The following is a 20,017-nucleotide window of genomic DNA, read 5'->3' as shown; positions in this document are numbered from 1 at the left end:
TGGTGGATGTGGGGCAACTGAAGAGGATATGTTCTACGTTGGCATTGGAACAGGGGCAATTTGGGCAGGAAAGGTCCCACCGAATATCCACGTAGGCGCCATGCGGCAGACAGAAAATTAGGCAAACTTTGGTTAGCTTCATCTCGACGTTCTCCCTCCGTTCTGGCGACGAGGTCACCCGCGGCGCAACGCCAACAGGTGCTAAAGGCATCTCATGCTTAAAACGTAGGACGCCGAAAGCTCACGTGTGGATACAGCAACCGTCTATGTTCGCTGGCGCTGCGGGTGGCGTTAGTTCGCGTATGGAGACGTGTTTCCTGAGGCCAGCTTTCTTAATTAAAGTTATCAAAAGGCCGCGATTCTTGACCTTTTGACATACATATGTGTTCTCTAACAGAGAACTTGCAAATTTTGATTTTGTAACAGACGCGCTCAATTTCTTTATCCTGCTGTCGTCTGCATTTTGATTCCAGTGTGCTTTTCATTTGTGCTTACTATTTTTACTTTTTTTGCACTGAAAAAAGATGTAGCCCAAAAATAGCCACAGAGCCATAAGGAAAAGCAGCCAAATTTGGCTATTATTAGCCCATTCTGGCAACCCTGCCGGCAACACCGCGGAGACGTCACTCAATATCGTCGCTCGCACGGAGCCCGAGTTGTAGGCGACGAGCGAACGCGACAGCCATCTCCATCGCATCGCTTGTCGCTGCTGCGCGAAGGATCGCTTATATGGGGTTTATACTTTATTCAGCATAAAATATGAATTGCTCATGCGCTTTCAGTAAGCTAAAGATAACGCGCCCAACTGACCTCTTGCAGCATGCGGAGAATGCCTGAGGCAAGGTTTCTAATTAGCACTTGCGCTGAACCTAACTTCAGTGGTCACCGATTACCCATGGGCGAAAGACACCGTCAAGCGCGCTGCTTATTTATAACAAAGGCATGCCGCCAGCAAAATGATCCCTCCTGTTATGTGACTCCTTACTTCAACAGCATTCCGTACACAGTAGACTGCCAAAGTGAATAAATTCAAACACACAAAACGCACGCTAAGCATGCTCCGCATAGGCTCGGAATCATGGGCTGGTGAACAAACCATTTTAAGCGTCCTCTCGCCTCACGTCTGACATACCATGGTTGTGGCAGAGTTTGCGATTTTCAATGCTCTTACGGATATCGGCAAGTGATAAAATCACATGCAGTCATTGCGAAGTCTGGGTTTTTCGAGTGACACCGAGAGACACAGCGCGCTCACCTAGTCCGTTGTCAATCGCGTCGGCTAAGCGCCGCAACAACTTCACGGCGATATCATATCATACACGCAGAATATGCACGTAAGTTAGAATTAACTTACCATGGAGGATTTGTTATTATATCCAAGGAATGACGAACGGCTGCCGTGTTTTCGCGGCGACGCGAGGTGGCTAACAAGCGATCTCCTTTGGATAGTCTTCGTGGCTGCTCGCAGGAGGGATCACCTTTCTCCGATGCTGTGATGTTCCGCGATGTTGTGCGCGCTCGCGGTGGGGCAACTCCGAGTGAAAAAGTAGAGCGCTCGCTCTGCGTTCCTTTGAACTGTGGCCGCCTGTTCTTTTAAAATCAAATCGGTGTGTTCTTTGCTCAGCGTGCGTGAGTGGTACATGACCATGTGCGGGGCCAGCCTCCTACAGTTGAAGCAGAAGCAGTAAGAGTAGAACGGGCATTCTACTCTTACTCATAAAGGCGTAGTGAAAAGTACATTTCACTCGCTCTTTCCTGAAAGAGTGAACAATGCATTTCACTCCACTCAACATTTTGCGAGAGCGAAACAACGCTATTAAGAGTAAATCGGTCTCTTCCCTCCTGCAATACCCTCTCTAGGTTTTATAGTGCACTGTCGGCGCTTCGTGGTCCGATATGTAATCGCTCGCTTCTACATTACCAGTTGAACCAGCATAGCGTGGGTGGAGGCGCTAGTTCACTATTTCACTGCCGACGAAGTACGAGACCATCGCAGCTAAACAAACAACGAAGCGAGCTGCTGTAGCGAAAGACGTTCACCGCCGAAGTCCCCGACAACACGAAAGGCAGAGCGAGCGGCTGGGGAACGAGCACGGCCAGCTGCAGCTCAATTCGCGAGGCACCACAATCGACTTGGCGTTCGAGAACATGCCGCGCACAGTGCCGGAAGTAAGGTGCGCATTGGCATGCTACTCCAATTACAAGGCCATGCTACTGCCGATCAACTTGGACCCGAGATGCCGTCGCCAGAGCCCATGGACGACTGCTACGACGTGTCATCACCATGGTGCCGCTCGAAAAATTACTGTCGTCGCTCTGCAATTAGTGTCATCGGGCTAAAAAGTGGTCTCATCGAAAAAAAAAAAACATTCAACGCAATGTGTGTGAAACGCTACTGTAGTAAGAGCTCCACAAATAAAACAACTGAGAGATCGCAATCTGGCCAGTTTGTTGTCGTGCGTTGTTGTTACCTCATAAGCTGCAACATTACATTCGGAACACTACGCAGCAGCACTAAACTACGCACCACTTAGCCGCAACACTAAACTGGACGAGATAACTCAGCGATACCCTCACTGATAAGTAATGCTCTAGCATTTGCACATGGCAAGAATTGGCTTGATGTGCCCAGCGTTATTCGTAACTGTCGCCTGTTGCAACGGTGGCGCAGTGTTGCGCGGTGGCGCAACGGTGGCGCAGTGGTGGCGCGATCCTCCACCACCACTGCGGAACAGTGGTGGTGGAGGATCGAATCCTCAACCATAATACTGCCCACAACCACTTCAATCCGACCATGTGGTCATCGAGTTTGCTAAGCTTATTCTCCTGCTTTTATCAGTGCTAGCGAGCACCACAGAGTGATAGTACTCTCAACAGAGCACAATGACCTACTTGAAAGCACGACCAGATGGTCGAATAGAGGTGGCCGTTGAGTGGCAGTGAGAACGCACTGCTTGCTGTCATTTTGCCGATGTCAAATTTGAGTGGCGATAAGTATTTTGCCACGTCGGGCGAAGCGTTGCAAAGCTTTGAGAAAATACTTCTGTGATTGAAGCCGGGCACCGCAGCGTAGCAATCGGAGATACCACTGCAACGTTAACGGTCGGCTACGCGCAGGAGCTTTTGTACTTGTAATATTTTCCACTGATTGCGAGCTGTATGGTTTTCTACCACATAATTTGTGCTAATTTCCACGTTTCCGAAGGCCACTTGTTGCATATTTTACTAGATTTTACTTCACCTTTTTCTATTAACGTGTTTAACGTCTGGAGCCAGGTTTAACACCTCTATCTTTAGAAATACATGCAGCCATCAGTAGTACTAACACTTCTTTCTATTGAAGTGACCTACTGCACGCAGATTCTGCCTATTGTTCGCGCAGAATCCCGCCAAGCTCATTTGATGATAGCAGAGCATGAGTGTGCAATGGACAGCTGTGTACGTGTTATAACTGCTATACTCGTTACTTAGTCGGAAGCTTCGCGTGATGCAGCTTTGCGGAAGAGCTTCCTCTTTATGTATCCGCTGTAAGTTTTAAAAACTTTGGATGTACCTGGAAAAATAAACGCTTCTGTCGTAGTTATTTTCGCGTACGCATGACGTATCTTTAGGTACTTCTTAAAATAAAACTAGATTTTCTAAGTTACGAAAGCAGTGACGCAAGAAATGCAGCAAGCATGTTGACATGCAGTGCTCGCAGTTTATACTGACCTGTGGCCATCGTGCGTATCTTTACCATTTCAGCCCTTCCGAAGCGGCGTGAAGGTTTAGTGCGGGCGGCGCTTTCGTAAAAAGGCCTCAGAATGATGTTGTATTCCATCCATGGTTTCAGTTCAGTGACGTTGAAAATGCGCATTGATGGTTGTAGTGTAGTTTCGGAGAAATGCACTCTTGATTCCGTGGTGAGAAGGTACCCGGCTAGTACGTCCCCGCTGTAAGAATTGGGTTCAGGGAGGTACCATTCGAGCTCAACAGAGCTGGACGTTTCAAAACCGCTCCGAAGTTTCAACTCGTGCACGCGGGTAAGCAGATCTGGAACTGGAGAAAGGGCATTTTATAAAACGTCGGTGTGCAACCACAGAACTGCGGTTTTTAGGAGATAGAGCGTGGTAGTAAAATCAAAAACAATTAACGAAGACACCTGCTTTGTTAGCATGGTTACCCTGTAATTATCTTTTTTTCGGTGCTCTTAATATAAAAAGACAATTTTTAAAAAGCAGCAAATAATGGAATTCTTGTGTGTTTACTACGCATTAAAATCATTTGAGAACTTTATGATACAGACGAAACCAGAGAACATTGTCATGCGTCTTCATTCCATTACGTTTCTCAGGACAATTTGTCAACGGATCCGAATTTTCAATTTAATTTTCTTTATTATATCCCTAGAGCAGAAGCACGACACAGGGGAATCGTTACAAAGAATATGTCGAAACATGAATACATCTAAACGAAAATTCATAAAATGATGAAAAAGCACAGTAATGTAAATTCTGAAGAACGTTTCCAGTACTAAAAAAACAAGAAATAAATGTAACAACAGAGAACAGATTAAGTAAAAGAATTGTAACTATTAATTACTGTTAGGTAAAGTTGTCTTAAAAAACAACAGTTTCGTCATAAGCGCGAAGCAACATGTTACCCAACTACAAGAAGTGCGAGACTCGCAAGTTTAGCAGCAGTTATAATTGCAGTAAACATAAGAGACGCAAACACGCGTGGTACGGCGTGTAAAGACGCATGAACTGAGAGAAGTGGATGAGCGCGATCAGGCTAATTTGGAACCGCAGGGTCTTGTAGGCGTTGTGGCTATGGCTTGACCTTCCGTTCCCGTACTGTAGCATCCTCACGGCGGGCACGATGTGTGCGGCCGCTTTGCGCTTTAGAGCTACAGGGTTGTGTCGACGTTGTCGCTTAGTCTAGGCGACCTGTTCCTGCAGTGCCACGTCTGAAAGCCTACGGGGTCGTGCTTCAGCGTGCGCCGCGCACACATCAGCACATTGCTTCTGCATCTGAACCAATGGAGTGGTCTTCGCGCGTATGCGAGCCCAACCTGCTGCATTGTGTTTGGCTGTTTGTTTGTTTGGCTGGAGCTTTTCAGCTGGCTGGAGCTTCTAAAAATTTATGCAGGTCACGCGCACTTCGGGAGTCGGTGCAAGCGAAGCTGTGGTAAACAGGCAAAGCGAAACTGCACACCTCGACAGCTACGAGACAGCCTGTGCACTTGGGCGACAAAACGCGTGCTGCACACGACAGCCTAGGCGGCTGTGAAGCCCCACATAGCGCCACCACCGTCCACAGCATGTCAACGTTCAGACGCCACCAAGAGCTAGTCGGCGATGGGCGATGAACGTGCTACGGCACTCGATTGCACGAGACCACGTGCTTTAGCGAGGAACGCTTAACAGTTAAAACTCGGTAGAGAGCCGAAGAAGGATATTTGCTGTAAAAGGACCCTAACCCACTTCCTATATTTTTGAAACAGTTCAAGTAAACACGAGCATTGACTTCACAATGCCGTCACAGTCAACGATGCCAAACGCTGTAGCGCTAGGTGTCGCGGGGGTGCAAAAAAAATTAAAAAATCTCAGCGCCTCTTCGGGCCTTTCCGCTATAACCAGCGCCCATGGAGCAAGAAAAAAAACTAGGAGGCAGCATCACGTGACAATCTTGAAGCCTAGTAATAAAAATTTAGAGGGATGGGATGATAGGGAATAGGCCCACACGTTTAGCAAGCGGTAGATTTAGTCGGCTTGGTTTGGTTGCCTCTGCTGTGAGAGGTCCGGAATATGTACACAAAGTAGGTGTGACCAACCCGCGCCGAGGGTGACTCAAGAAATTCAACTGTGCGAAGCAGTCGATCTCTGTTATGTCAATCAGGTAACGCAGCAAACCATTACTTCACTCGCCACTTAAGCAAGCAGCAGACAGGCGCAAAGGCTGTAGCGAACGAAGGCGCTGGGAAATTGACCTGCATTGAGGCCAACAACCCGCGAGGACCACCTCAAAGACGACTGGTCGTGCTTCGGGGTGGTTTCAGGGAAACGAGCAAACATTTCGCCTTGCAAACGTGTGAAGGCAGCCAAGCTGCTCTTCCCATGGCGATTGGTTACGTTTTGGGGCTTCTTCTGGCAAAAACAAGGCTGTCTTTCGCCCGTGCAAACATGTGCAGCTGATCAACCGAGCGTCCATGGTCTTCAGCGACTACTTTCCAGTGTGACGAAAATTCGTCCCAGGTTGTGGGTCCCGGCTGCCAGGTTGGGGGGGAGGGTGTCCTATATATGTCTGAAGACCGCCCTCTTTACACCGGCTCGACTGGGCGTGAATGGCAAAGAAATCTCGGGTAATCAGCCGCACGAGCTCATGTACCACTGAGCTTTTTGTTCTTTCTTTTAAGATCTTTCTGTTTCCCCTTACCCCTTCCCCAGTGCAGGGTCACAAACAGGATATCTATCTTCCGGTTAACCTCCAAGCCTTTCTCATCTCTTTTATTTCTCTCTCTTTCTCTCAAGCACTAGATGTGCAGTGCCACAGAATTGTCCGGCTGCAGCTTTATGAACATCTTACGTAATAATTACACGATTGTGTGGGCTAAAAAAAATTAATTCCCCAAGTGGGCGCGACACTACTAGCCTTAGCGGAACGTTTCATGTGCGGTGTGCTCGGGCGGTACGCTCATCTGCCACCATGGTTTGTGTGTGTCATCAGTGGGCTACTTCGATTTTCGGAGTTCTGGCAGTCCGCTGGCAGCCAGATGGTAGCCAGCTAGTTCCGGTTCTGATAGGAAGTCACGTGGGCTGGGATCCCAAGACAACCCGAACCCGCCCGAAGTTTGCAAAATCGAACGCTGGGAGAGCTGGCGAAATGTAAACAAGCTACCTGCACGGCAGCACCCGGCGAGGCCGGCGCGCGCTCGGCGTAGTCGGCCAATTTATGCGTTGCCAGCTTGAAAATACATAGTTGCATTCAGGGATACGATCACATTCGCGCGATTTCGCGTGACTTGGCGCAGTACGCGCACTGGGCCAACCTCATCTTGCGCAGCGCAACAGATGGCCTTCGACGCGGCGGATGACAAGACGCGAAATCGCGCGTGATTTGTGGGCTTCTCCTACCGTGCTCTTGGGACAAAGGAACGACAACACAGTAGTGCAAACAATCACAAGGGCATTTATTGCACCTTTCATAGATCAATGCCAGCTAGCCGAGTTGCTATCCACAAAACATGCCGATGGGCATGCGACAAATCTAGAAGTCCGACTCACCGCGACCGGATAGTGAGCGAATATGTTCGCCCCATTCTGGATCCTAACGCCTCGTCGTTCGTGTACGGTCACGTGAACGGTGGCGCGTTCCAAGGCGGCCATGCGAAGCGGTCTCGCAGAAGCATGGGTCACCGCGCGCGCGCGGGACGTCCACGCTGTTCGCCGACCCGCCGGGAAAAAGAGCCTGTTCTCACCTGCGCCCCCAAGTAACCCTGCCGTGAGGCGGCGCTAGCAGCGCATCACTCGCGCCATCTCTCGCACTGCGCCTCAACCACATCGACCGCCGCGGGCATCTCGCAGGCCACGCGGCGAAGCCGGATCACAGGAGACGCGCCATGCGGCAAAAACATATCAGGGGACGCGTGAGAGTCGCGCATCCCCACAGATTCTATACTCAAAAGCGATAGCTCGAGGATCCCAGCTCGCAGTGACTACGTCGCCCACTGGGGACATTGATGAGTTGGCCTTCTATCACACGACATGAAAAAGCCAGTTATCGGGTACGTCTCATACGCATAAAATTTCGTGCCGGCCTGCTTGGGCTTCGATTTCAGAAAGTTTGTTGTGGCTGATGGTGCTTCTCATTCTGACCCCAAGGAGCTGGAGACGTGGCTGGCGCATGAAAATGCATGCCGCCAGTGACCACAGAAAGGTTCCAAATGAAAAACAACATTGGTCGCGATTATGTGAGCCATAAGCCAGTGTAAGTGTGTCTAATGTACCGAGTGCAATTAGTGTGTTCTTAGATCAACTGCCTGAAGTTGGAACACATATCGGTTTCGAGCTGCCACCTAAGCAAACGACGGAGAGACGGAGCGAACACGGGCTAGCGGCAAAGACTTCGCTAACTGCAGAAAAAAGGACATATATACATACGCGAGATATGTGAAAAGGAACGCCACAAGAGAAGACGAAACCAAAATGTACCGCAATGTGTGAATGAGCGTCTACAACTTGCGTGGAAGACGATGCAGATAACATGCATGCACGAGAGTGCAGTGCGCTGATCACCGCTGGGAAGAAGCCATCAGGGAACACACACACACACACACACACACACACACACACACACACACACACACACACACACACACGCACACACGCACGCACACGCGCGCACGCACGCACGCACGCACACACACGCGCGCGCGCACACACACAAACACACACACACACACGCACACGCACACACACACACACAAAAGCTTCAAACGGTTCACCAAGGCTCGTATCACACCGCGTCGCAATGCGGAACGGAGCGTTAGCACCTAAAAAGATAACGCTACAAGTAAAGAAATCCAAAGGTGGCCGTAGACAGTTGGTTGGGCGAAGTAAATTTAAGTCCTCAAGCGCCCGCGTTGCAATCCGTGAAGTCCCAGCGTACATGGCGGCGAGCGCCCATCGTCACTTTTAGTCGTCTACTAGCCAGAAAACTTCCAGAGAGCATCCTGACCAAAATCGTCCTGGCAGGTTCTGGCAGCCCGCGGGTAGCCAGAACCGTCCTGCCCGAGCAAAACGAACGCCCGGCGGAAGCACGTAGCGCGGTGGGAGGAGCAACCCGAGAAAAACAAAGACGCTCTGGCTGGCTCTGGCAGCCCGCGGGTAGCCAGAAGTGGAAAATCGAAGAAGCCCCGTATGTATAGAATGTTCCATTTATAGGTTTAGCATCGTTTGTATTAGTGTTGTATCAGTTTCATGGCGTTGAATAAAAACAGTGCCTCCTAGTTACAGCTATTGTCATTTGTTGTTCTTGTCATGGTGGCGTCCAACACGGCGGGGTATTGAACCCTATTCTCTTTAACATAACTATGGTTGGCCTTGCTGAAATACTACCCAAGGCAATTCACCTATCAATGTACGCTCATGATATTTGTCCATAGTCTTCTGCAGTGACTCGTCTTCAAGCGCGCGTTAGAATTTAACGGGCAGTCATTCGAACTTGTTCGTATCTCCGCAAACAAGGCTTTAGTGCCTACATCTAAAAATGCGCGTCAATCGCGTTTACGCGTAAACCTATGGCACCGGACCCTATTTCTCTCAATGGCCAGGGTATCAAATATCAGAAGTCTCACCGCTTCTTAGTTGTGATTATTCAGATGGACCTTTCATGGAGTCCCCAAGGCATCTACCTCAAGTGGAGACTAAATTTCGATTGTTCATATTTTGAGGTTCCTGTGCGGAAAAACCTGGAGAACATCCGTACGGTTCATGTTTTAGCTGTACAGAGCACTGTTTCTTGGATTTTTACCGTACAGCTTGCCGGTATTAGCGAACACATGTAAAGCAAACAATCGTACCCTCGAAATTTTGCAAGGCCAGGCTCTACGGACATGTCTTGGACTACAACGATGCGCCTCCACTCACGCAACAATCATGATTGCTAGAGACTACTTGGTTCAAGTATATATAACGATTCACAACCTTAGAGAGCACATTCGACATCTGTGTCCCGTACGCAGACACTATATTGCTGATTTGCCAGCACAAAGAGCTGAAGCCACATTTTACAAACGTATTGCGACACATCAAGGCTACTTTCGTCGGGCTCTACACCAGCAGCAAGACCACTGTTACCCCTCTGGTGCCTACGACAGCCACTAATGCGCCTGCCACAAATAGGCTGCTTGTGCTGGTGCTGGAACATCACGCTACTCCCCAGAAATTTTCGATATCCTTGCCTTCCTGACTGCCCCGGGTGGCTGGGGGGGGGGGGTGACCCAAGACCCATGGGTCCCGGGTGCCAGACGACCTAGCTACGCCACTGGTACAACCCCACACGTTATGCTCCCTACGTGCCTCCATGTCGTTAATGGCAGGCGCCACTAAGCAACTAATTCTTACCACATACCGAACAGTCATGAGTGGTCCGGCAACAATATGTGCCTATTCCTACCTATTCCTTTCGTGTTCTTGTCAAAAATTATTGTCTAGTCCCCCTCACATAATACTCCGATATGGAGACTGTGAGGTATTGTAAATATAAAATAAATAAATAAAGACACCACGTACAAGGCTCCGGAGAGCGGGAGCGGCGGCCTCTGAGGAGGTTGGCTTGCCGATGCTAGCGGAATCACGTGACGCTCCCTGGTAGTTTTTTTTTTCCTTCCTCTATGCCAGCGCGCATCGTGACGTCAGCAGGGTCTATCTGGTGATGTCACCAGGAGCAGATGCTGTCGATTGGTTGAAGAAGAGCCTACGGCCGCCGGTTAGTCTGGTAGCAGCTACGCGCGCTTCCTGCTCTTCCCCATCGTGCTGCTCGGTTGTGCGCACTTGCGAATAGGTAACTACGTCCCGCAACGCAAGTGCCAAATCACTCGCGTTCAACACAGTCTGAATAGCTGCGAGAACAGAGTCCGACAGTGTTTTGCGATGGCTAGAAGGCATCCGTGTGTGGTGCTAGGCAGCAAGAGCGCCGAATGGCAAACCGAAACTGAAGCGACACCCGTTGCCGCAGGATGACACCCCGCACAATGCCTGGACTGAGGGCATTGGAGCTGTTTTAATGAGTTAACGTAGTAGCGCTGTAATGAACGCATATTTTATTCACTCGTGTAACTCTCCATCTGCGTGTCGCGCTCCCGGAAAGCATAGTACGCCACGTCGAGGACATCAGGGTTGAGACATATTGGGGAAATATGGGTGCCATGTAATGCAGGCATTGTTTCCTTAAGCAGTGACTTCTGTCACCTCCCTGCAGCAAACGGTTTCCTCGGCACGTTTACTCCCCACGCATAGACCGCACCCGCACGTGCATTGATGATGCCATTAGCGTGGAACGGGCTAACAGCCAGTGGAATAAAACGGCAGAACACACCAACCCATATCGTCGCCACGATCTGGGGAAGGCGGCTGTTCATCTCCAGTGCAAGTGCTTTGGCGCAGTGCAAGTGCTTCGGCGCGGAGTGTCACCTGACGGGTGCATTATACTGGCGAGGCTTTCTGGACATGCGCGCAACACATGGGAAATAGCGGCACGCTTCGCAGAAGCACGGGCCGGGACGGCAGAACATTGAGTAGACGAGAAGCACAGAATCGCTGTAGCCGGAAGTGGACAGCGCTTTGAAAAGCGCGTTGGCGATGACGTCTCTTACGTGACATTTGGAGGAGCACTCGGTGAGGAGGAGACCAGCCGGCGAACGGAGAGCAGCAATGGAAAGGGCGAAACGAGGTAGGGAATTGGGAGGAAGGGCCGCGTTTCGATCATCAAGCGCGTGTAACTCTGCTGTTACTTCACAATTTCGAAAAATTACCGCAGCTACGTGTTCGGTGCAGACTTGCGCGAAACTGCAGCACCACAACTAAATTTCGACCTCTGCGTGGTTTAGGGTCCCTTTAAAACAGGAGACGAAACCAAGAAGATATATATTTGGGAAGCATCCAATAACCCCCTGGGCCACTCTACAACTTGGTAAGGGGGTCTTCAAGCCTACTTTGTATGGACTGTAATATGCTTGTTGCACGCATTACATACGCACCGCAGTCGCAGAAGGTCACTTACGTGAAAGCAACTATATGTTTTTCTTTTTTTTATGATGACGTGGACCATGACGAGAGGAAATTTCCAGAAATACAATGAAGTCCACTCAGTCAACATTGGGGCAACCAGAATTCTCTGTGCCAGGCCTTTGTTTTACGGTAGACATAGGCTGATGATGATGATGATGATGAATGTGATAGCGAAAAAGTTATAATCAGCCATTTCAGCAAGCACCTGCGTAGCGGGTGCTCTCTATACGGCAACTCTGAACCGCGTGTCTGAAGTTCACGGCACGTGAAAATCCTGCGGCACGTAAAAATTGCGTACTCGCGCCATCTAGTATTTGCCATGTGGCTAGGACCGACACACAAAAGCAGTTGAAGAAATTTAGAGAGAATTCAGGGCAGTAGTTTCAAGGCAAATTATCGTATTACCGCATATCGTGAAATTTTCGTCGGCAGTTTCGATTCGGTGATCGATGTCCCTCGTGGTGTGCGTCTCACAGTTTGGTATACCATCACATAGAAGGGTGCTAGAAATGATTTTCTTTGTATCTGGGCACACAAAGCTGTCTTCTGCGAAAATTGGAACTTCTGAAAGAAATAAAAAAGTGAAATATATTGGTTTCTCTTACAGAGGAGCGAGATAAGGTGAATATCACACCATGCTTTGCCGTCGTAGAGAAACAAATAATTAAAATTTTAGTAACAAACTCTCGATATACAAAAAACCATCTTTTATGAGAGTATCAACAGAGATCCAGCACCCCACCATCAAGAATCAATGCGAAAATTTGCACTGCTTTTTAGGCTACCTGAGCAGCGTTTTTGAACACTTTTCAAGATAGTACTTAGCTAGTATTGGAATGTTTGAAAAGATGAGGAAATAAGGACCAGGTGGTGCAATGGTCATATCTCAGTCTCAGCAATACAATGCGTTTCTGTAGCGAACACAGCAGCCCCTTGCTAAGTACCAGACACGCTGCTCATACGATATACTAGCGCGGTCATTGGATCCAAGTACACGAGGTCTGGGGTGTCGCACGCAGCTGAAATATACCGCATGGAAGCCAGGGCTTGCGTTACGGTGCACCCAGCCGGGCGGAAATGCTGGCCGCGGTATGCGGCCGTCGTGGCAAGGTGAGGCGGGTGTTGCATGACCTAGCAAAATCTTGCTCCGGTGTGCACAATTTTATGATTACTTATGAGTATGGTAAACTGAACTAGGCTGTATTGGGTTCGTGCAAAAAATTCATCGCGCCTTAAAGACAAAGATGAAGAGAGGAACCGTTGCCACTGGGGTCGTTTCAACCTGTTGTTTCTCTGTCTTCGTCGGCAAGCCTCGCTACAGTTACGCTCGCCTTATATATTCCTTTGGCATCACCACTGCGGCATAAAGCAAAGTCAATCAAGGTTCTCATACCTGGCTGACAAGTTTCCACGGTCACCGCACCACTGCGCATGGCTACACAAATTGGCCCTTTTCCACACGCGGCCTAGTAAAACATTTACAAGTGCTGGAGGCCTCTAGTAATTAAATCAACTATGCTGATGCAATTTAATATTAGCAAATTTGTGCCGTGAGCATTTTTAGTAACACTGTGGAACGCTAATTTGCGCGCGATCGAGGCCATCAATGAGTAAGTAGCAATGTATTTGATAGCAGCTGCAGAGACTTTGAGGAGTAGTGAGTGTGACAATTGTAAACTAAATAAACGAAGCAAGGCCATTCGACGCTAGAGTGGGCATTCTAAGAATTTCTCTCATGCAACTGCTCGTCTCATATTTAGCTCCACTTGTGCGTGTTATGCTACCGCTACCCACCAGTGACGAAGTTGCGGTGCAAAGTTAAGAATGTAACTCCCTTTTTTTTGAGGCACTGCTGTCCTCCCCAATGATGCATATAGCCGACCAATGAAAAGAACGCGGGCTGCATCGATCGCGGAACAGCTGCTCAAAGTCACTTGGAGGGGCGTTTTGTGCTCCGCATTTTCCCCTCTACCTAAGCATATACGCTTATTGTGAAATATAGTTCAGCGACTGTGTACGCCTCTGCGCCTCGTCCTCCCCGCAGCTCGGTGGCGCGATCACGTACGGTGCAGCTTGCGCGTATTTTTAACCTGCTTTTCATCTCACGACAGCTTTTTTCAAAGCCTGTTGGTGCCCTAGCTCTCGCGGCGCCTATTACTGCCAGGCACATCTAGGGGACGCCAGCTTGCAGCAACAACCGAGCCTTCCTGGAAGGGCGAGTTGCCCGCGTAGGCATCGCCCTCCATGAAGCATCGGATATACCCGCCTGGCTTCGCTGTTCCCAATTTTGTGAAAGTTCAGCGTGTGCAGCCAGCGACAGAATAACACTGAGCAAGAATATTGTACTCAGAATAGCAAAGCATCGATGTTGTGTTTCCCGTACTATCAGAAATCAACGACGGAAAGTAAGATCTCATGAAAAGAAAATTACAACATTAAACACTAAATATCATCCCAACCTAGCGGCGCAGCTCGAAATTGAGAAATGAGGTGTAGGAGCTGGACACTTGGGGCACAGGAGCCCGGGTGAACGCAGGAAAGGTACATCAGAATTGGGAGCCAGCCAGCGCAGCCGCAAACTATGCAAATGTGCAAAGTCAATCGCGATCTAACAAAAAAAAAAACAAACGAGAACACGTTCTCAGAAAAAAAAAACCAAGGAAAGTCATAAGAAAGGAAAGCTCGAGGACGACGGGGCAAGGCGAATCACTTCGGAGGAAATACGTGGCTGGTGAACTGGCCGCTGGAGAAAGCTTTCGGGTTCGAGGGACCGAGGTTCATGGTTAAATCAGGGAAAGAACACCTTTCGTGCGTAGCACACGTTCATCTTCACTGCCTCTTATATAAATGTTGTGTTCGCTTAAGACCAGCAGACACTCCGCACACCTTCGCCGCCACGAGTCCGACCCCACCCTAACGCATGTGAAGCTCTCGCTTACCCATTCCATGGACGCAGCCGGCCATCATTAATGTTTGAAAGGCTATTCCACAATTCATGTGCCACCATTTTCGTACTTTACAGGGGCTACAATTGACTTTTGAGTTAACCAACGTGATGTACGGTTGATGTGTTCTTTTGTTTATTCATTGTCCGCTTTGTTTAAGGTTGAAAGCAGTGCGTTGTTTTCTAGGACGCAAAGGGCATCGAGTTACTGTGTTGCACCTAGACTTTGTCCTTGTGGCGATTTAAGTGCACAAGCGATTGGCACCACTTGGCGGCTTGCCCTAGTGAGCATGTCCACGGCCTTACATGCCCCATCGTCACTGCGGGTGTGGAGGTTGAGGGGAGAATCGTAGTCAGAAAGTCTATGAGAGGAGGTGAGGGTCAAGAAGGGCGACTTGGACGAATCGAAAATAGGTAGGTCACGTTTCAAACCTCGACGGCGAGCGGCAAACGCGTTGCCTTGTATTGTATTTTTGGCTTCCCTAACTCTTGATATGTACAACTGATGCCTTCAGACCTTGCCGTGTTCATATGCTGTGGTATTTGGAATGACCTATATATATGTTGTTAGTTTAAATAAAAATTTAGTTGAGAGTTAGCACTCGTCTTGTCCGCTTCTAGTCTCTTCGTGCTACAATCCAAGATCATACTATCTGAACAACTCGCACAATAATGGCGCACTGATTTATTAGCGCGACGTCTGCAACTAATTACAGTGGCTGAAACTGAAACGCTAACGTACTTCCACAACAACGTGTCCGAACTGTGTCTGTCACGAAGAGCAGATTTGTTTGGAAGAACTCCCAGCGTTTTACCGAGCTTTGCCGTCCTCTGTAGAATATTGTCGGTGCATAAATATTCGATTATAAAGGGCGACCCACGGAACACACTCGAACAACTGCATACCGCATAAGCTCTAGAGTAACTGGTTAAGGAATGTGTCGTACATATATGAAGCAGAAAGGGAGAATTTCCTTTGAGCCTTCATGATGGTGGAATGACCCCCTGCTGATTATTGTGTTCGCAGGCTTATGACAATGTATCCTTGTACCTGAAGTCGCGGATCAAGAGAAATGTGCAACTGGCATGCTTCGTAGATTAATTAGGGGTATTGTAAATATGGTTGTGCTGTTTCAAACGCTGTAAACACACATGAATAAAAATGCAACAAATATATCTATTAAGCATGGGTACTTGCAGCTGAATACATTCGTAGTGCAAGCGGCGAATATGGACCAACTGATACATTTCGCACAACTGTGCTGGACTAAATTATTAACGTAAGTTAACACGACACACACCGAAACACTACTGATTCTATGAGAAATAACCAACATGCAGTGTTACATTAAGAAAAGAAAGACTTTTAAGGCGACATAGATGGTTTTTTTTTCCTTTTGGCTTTGTATCGCTGATTGTGCTATAACTAATCGTGTTAAGGTCAATAGGACGCCTACAGAGCTCATTTGATCAAATTACTTTATGCAATACGAGCCTCAAAAGGGTGCTGTCATCAAAGTTTAAAGAGACGAACACTTGTGACTAAGCAACTCCACTTAGACGTTTCTTAGATGGTTCAAATACTAACCGGCTGAAAAAACACGCGAGAGTTCCTTTCATTTGGGCAGCCTACATTTACATACAAAGAGCGAGTTTTTGCCCGTCAAAGTCAGCATACAGAACGTCTATACGATACTTAAAAGCATTCTTCGAATTTGGCTATTCCGCTTTGCAATTTTACGTTGGGATATAGGGTACAAAGAATAAACATAGGATATGTTTATTCCGGACTCTGGCTGTCCAATATGCATGAAGCTTTATTATAGCGGTGCTTTTTTGTTTATGTAGAAATATGTGCATTAAAATTTATTGCCTATGTAAAGAGAGAAAATCGTAAAGGCAGTGCATATTGGAGTGACGTAACGAGCTCGACACGCTCTTTGTCGACCTACTAAATAACATTACCAGGCATCACATCCGCGAAGTGCGCATTCGGCTGTGAGAGGCACATAGTGCAAGATGGCTCTCAAATAATTATAACCACCTGGGTTTCTTTAATTTGCATTCAAAGCATGTTACGTGCATTTATTTGCATTCCGACCCCATCGAAATCCGGTTGTCGACTCAGGGATCAAGCCCACGACCTCACGCGCAGCAGCGTGGCCCCATAGCCACTCAACAACCGCGACGGATTTCTCAACGTGTGCGTGTAATTCCAAAGTCATTGATTTTAAAATTCCCAGAGTGAGTAGAAGTCACTAACAAAAAGGGGAACATTTGTGAGCATGCACATACTAACCAGGCTCTTCAGTGAGTACTTGCACTGCCTCGGCCCTTCCGACGCGTTGGTCAGACCTCTTACGGGTCTCGCTTACGTAAAAAGGCCTCAGAATGATGACATACCGCGTCCATGGCCGCATTTCCGTCACCTTGTATCTGCTCAAGGTTGATTGCAGCGTGATTTTGACGGAATGAGCACTGGAGTCAACGGTCAGAAAATAGCCGGCCAGCTTTTCACTGCTCCGCGGGTATGAAACCGGGGGGATCCAGGCCAGCTCGGCTGAGCTCGAAGTCACTTCATTCGTGTGAAGCTTTAACGGGTTGGTGCGAGTCATTGGGTCTGGAACTGGAGGCGGGGAGGGGGGGGGGAGGAACGATAAGGAAGAATTATAAGGAAGGATCAAAACGCCGAGAAAAATTGCACGATGAGTTACATTTTTTAATATAAGCTTTTTTTGCCATATTTGGACGCGCGGCTCCATTTGGGTACCCAACGCCGACATTTATATTGTGTTCAAGCATTCAGAACACCAAGCCGTGCTTTCGTAAAATGAACGACATATAGCGCAACTGGGCTGCAGAAAAGCGAACTGAAAAATATCCTGTTCCAGGCGTTATCAATCTTAAAATCATGGTTGATATAGTGCTCGAAGCGTGCCTGAATCGACAACCGTACAAGAATGTTTGACGATTTCAGATAGCATCTTACCGCATATCGATGAGTTCTCATCGGATCTTTCCGCTTGAGAATCTAGATCTCTGAAGCTGTAGGGCGCACAGTTTACTCTTCCATCGCAAATAGAGGTGCTGGGTATTACTTTCTTTGTGCCAGGGCATTCGAAGTTTTCTTCTTTAAAGCACAAACCTGAAAAAGAGGAGAATAAAAGTTTCTACGAGTTACCCAGGTTGAATTCTATTCGTTGGGTGTCACGAATAAGGTTCGTTGCTGCGACAAAAATGGGCACTTGACAGATATCAGCAAAATAGTGGAATAGTGAGCTGCCTAGATATTGGATCACAGCCGATAGAACTACTAACTTCATGACTTTTAGTGATTTAGTTTAGCCACAGAAAGAAGCATGACAAATCAGGTATCAGTTTCGATAAAAACACATATCCAAACATCATTTATGGTGCCTTTGAATGAAAGATGGTGACCTATGGGGCTTCTGCTCTATAGCAGATGGTTGTTCCCGTAGTAAGAAAAATTAACTAAGAAAAAAACAGAGGAGCATGCAGTGGCCCAAAAAGATTGTAATTAAAAATAAAATTGATGAACGTACGATGAAAGACATAAAAGCGCGATGTGTTAACAGGCTGGAATTTTTTGCACTTACATCTGTCAGCGATAATGACCAGAAGTAGCAGACCTGCTCCGCGCCACATCGTCGCTCCAGTACGCGAACGTTTACTTTGTTCGGCACCCTGGGCGCTGCATGCATCAAGGCACTTCAACGCCTCTCCTTGACGGCGATAAGTTCGAATACACTCTAGGTGATATGCAAAAGACGCTACTCGATGCAGAAACGTAGTCCTGTGTACGATTTGATAAAAGCTTTGAGCTGAAGACCTCAAGTCGAACGCGTCTTGGTTGTTTGTTATCAGGTTTATGATGAAAAATGGCAAAAATGTAGGGTATTCAGCTATAGCACAGGATGTTTTCAATCATGATTTAAAAGCAAGTTCGCGTACTGCTGTCCGCATCTGCGATCTCCAGCAAGTGTTTATCGTCCATGATAAGCAGGCTCTACGGCTACGCGTTTGTGCTGCTTCAGAGGCAGCACAAAAACGCGCGCTTTGCAGGATTTGGCTTGTTGGAGTGACCAAAGGAGCTATCAGCCTTAGCCAGTGTCCAAAACAGGTTATAGTGCCAAGTGTTCTCACCAGACATACCCTTCTCTCGCTGCATGTTTTGGAAAGATTGTCAGTCGATTTTGATTTTAGCCAAGATAATACTCATAAGCTCTGAATATTTGCGATTTTATTCGAAGTTATAAAGCTACCAGAAAGATATGAATCCTTTGCGTAGTAAACTGCAACAAAGCTGAAGGCCGTTTGCGCTGCTCTATGAAGAAACCAAAGCCAAAATACAATATGGAAGAGTCAACCATTATTGCTTGCGTTAACCTTGTTGTACATCAACCCACGAATGCATGCCCTTAGTGCCTCTAAAGTTTGTACCGGCTGAAAGTTTACCTATTTTTCCTGAATGTTTACCTATATTTTACCTATTTTTCCTCAAATTAGAGTTACTGAACTAAGTTTCCTCATGATGTATACTGTTATTGAACGTTGGGGATAGGGCTGGTAAAGCCAGCTATTATGAGTTTGGAGGAAAGTTGCAATGATGTTATGAAGATGGCAACCCGTTGCGGTAGCCCAGTGGCTATGACATTGCGCTGCTTAGCTCGAGGTCACGAGTTCGATTCCCATCGCGGCAACCGAATTCTTATGGAGCAACATGGTAAAAGTTTCCTGTGCTTGGCTTTAGTTGAATCTTGAAGGACTCAATTTCGTCAGAATGAATCCCTAACTCCTACTACGGGTCGCCTAAGAATCAAATTGTGATTTTGGCACCTGAAATTCCGGAAGTTCGCCTTTCATAAGATGGGGACAACACACGATACAGGACAATATTCTTGATATGCTGACTTGGGGTTTCATACTCCTATTTCTGAATACGTAACACAATACCATAACACGAAAAACGATTCGTACTTTTACGTGCTACAACCTCAATTTGAATATGAAGAACTCGATAATGGGGCACTGCGCTTCCATTTTTACCACAAATACCCGTAAATCTAACCAAACCAGTTATTGCATAGCGCACCCTTCGAAATGCGGCCGCCGTGACTGGGATAGAAACCGCGTCGGCTTGGTCAGAAGCTCTAGGACTTGAGCTACCGTGGCGGGGACCTGCAAAATAACACAATCAAAACTCCTTAACCTGGAGCTGTCCTGCTCAATCGAAACACCAATGAAACACAATGAAACACCAGTCGATTCTATTGATTTGTGT

The 20,017-nt window shown here is 47.7% G+C and overlaps 1 protein-coding gene across 1 annotated transcript in view; it reads right to left on the bottom strand.

Moving 5' to 3' along the window:
• LOC139051564 (protein sidekick-1-like) overlaps positions 1 to 18,381 on the bottom strand; it is a 155,294-nt gene extending 136,913 nt beyond the window's left edge. The window contains exons 1-5 of the mRNA XM_070528529.1: positions 18,333 to 18,381; positions 17,705 to 17,860; positions 17,015 to 17,341; positions 12,177 to 12,335; positions 3,712 to 4,038 (exon numbers count right to left, since the gene is read on the bottom strand). Of these exons, the coding sequence (XP_070384630.1) occupies positions 3,712 to 4,038; positions 12,177 to 12,335; positions 17,015 to 17,341; positions 17,705 to 17,860; positions 18,333 to 18,381 (1,018 nt within the window). The remainder of the gene's footprint in view (positions 1 to 3,711; positions 4,039 to 12,176; positions 12,336 to 17,014; positions 17,342 to 17,704; positions 17,861 to 18,332) is intronic.
• Positions 18,382 to 20,017: the final 1,636 nt, after the last annotated feature.

This window comes from Dermacentor albipictus, unplaced genomic scaffold, assembly GCF_038994185.2.
Source record: "Dermacentor albipictus isolate Rhodes 1998 colony unplaced genomic scaffold, USDA_Dalb.pri_finalv2 scaffold_12, whole genome shotgun sequence".
Classification (NCBI taxonomy): Eukaryota; Metazoa; Arthropoda; class Arachnida; order Ixodida; family Ixodidae; genus Dermacentor; species Dermacentor albipictus.
The sequence above is the reverse complement of the archived record's forward strand: the minus strand, read 5'-3'. Positions and strand labels throughout refer to the sequence as shown.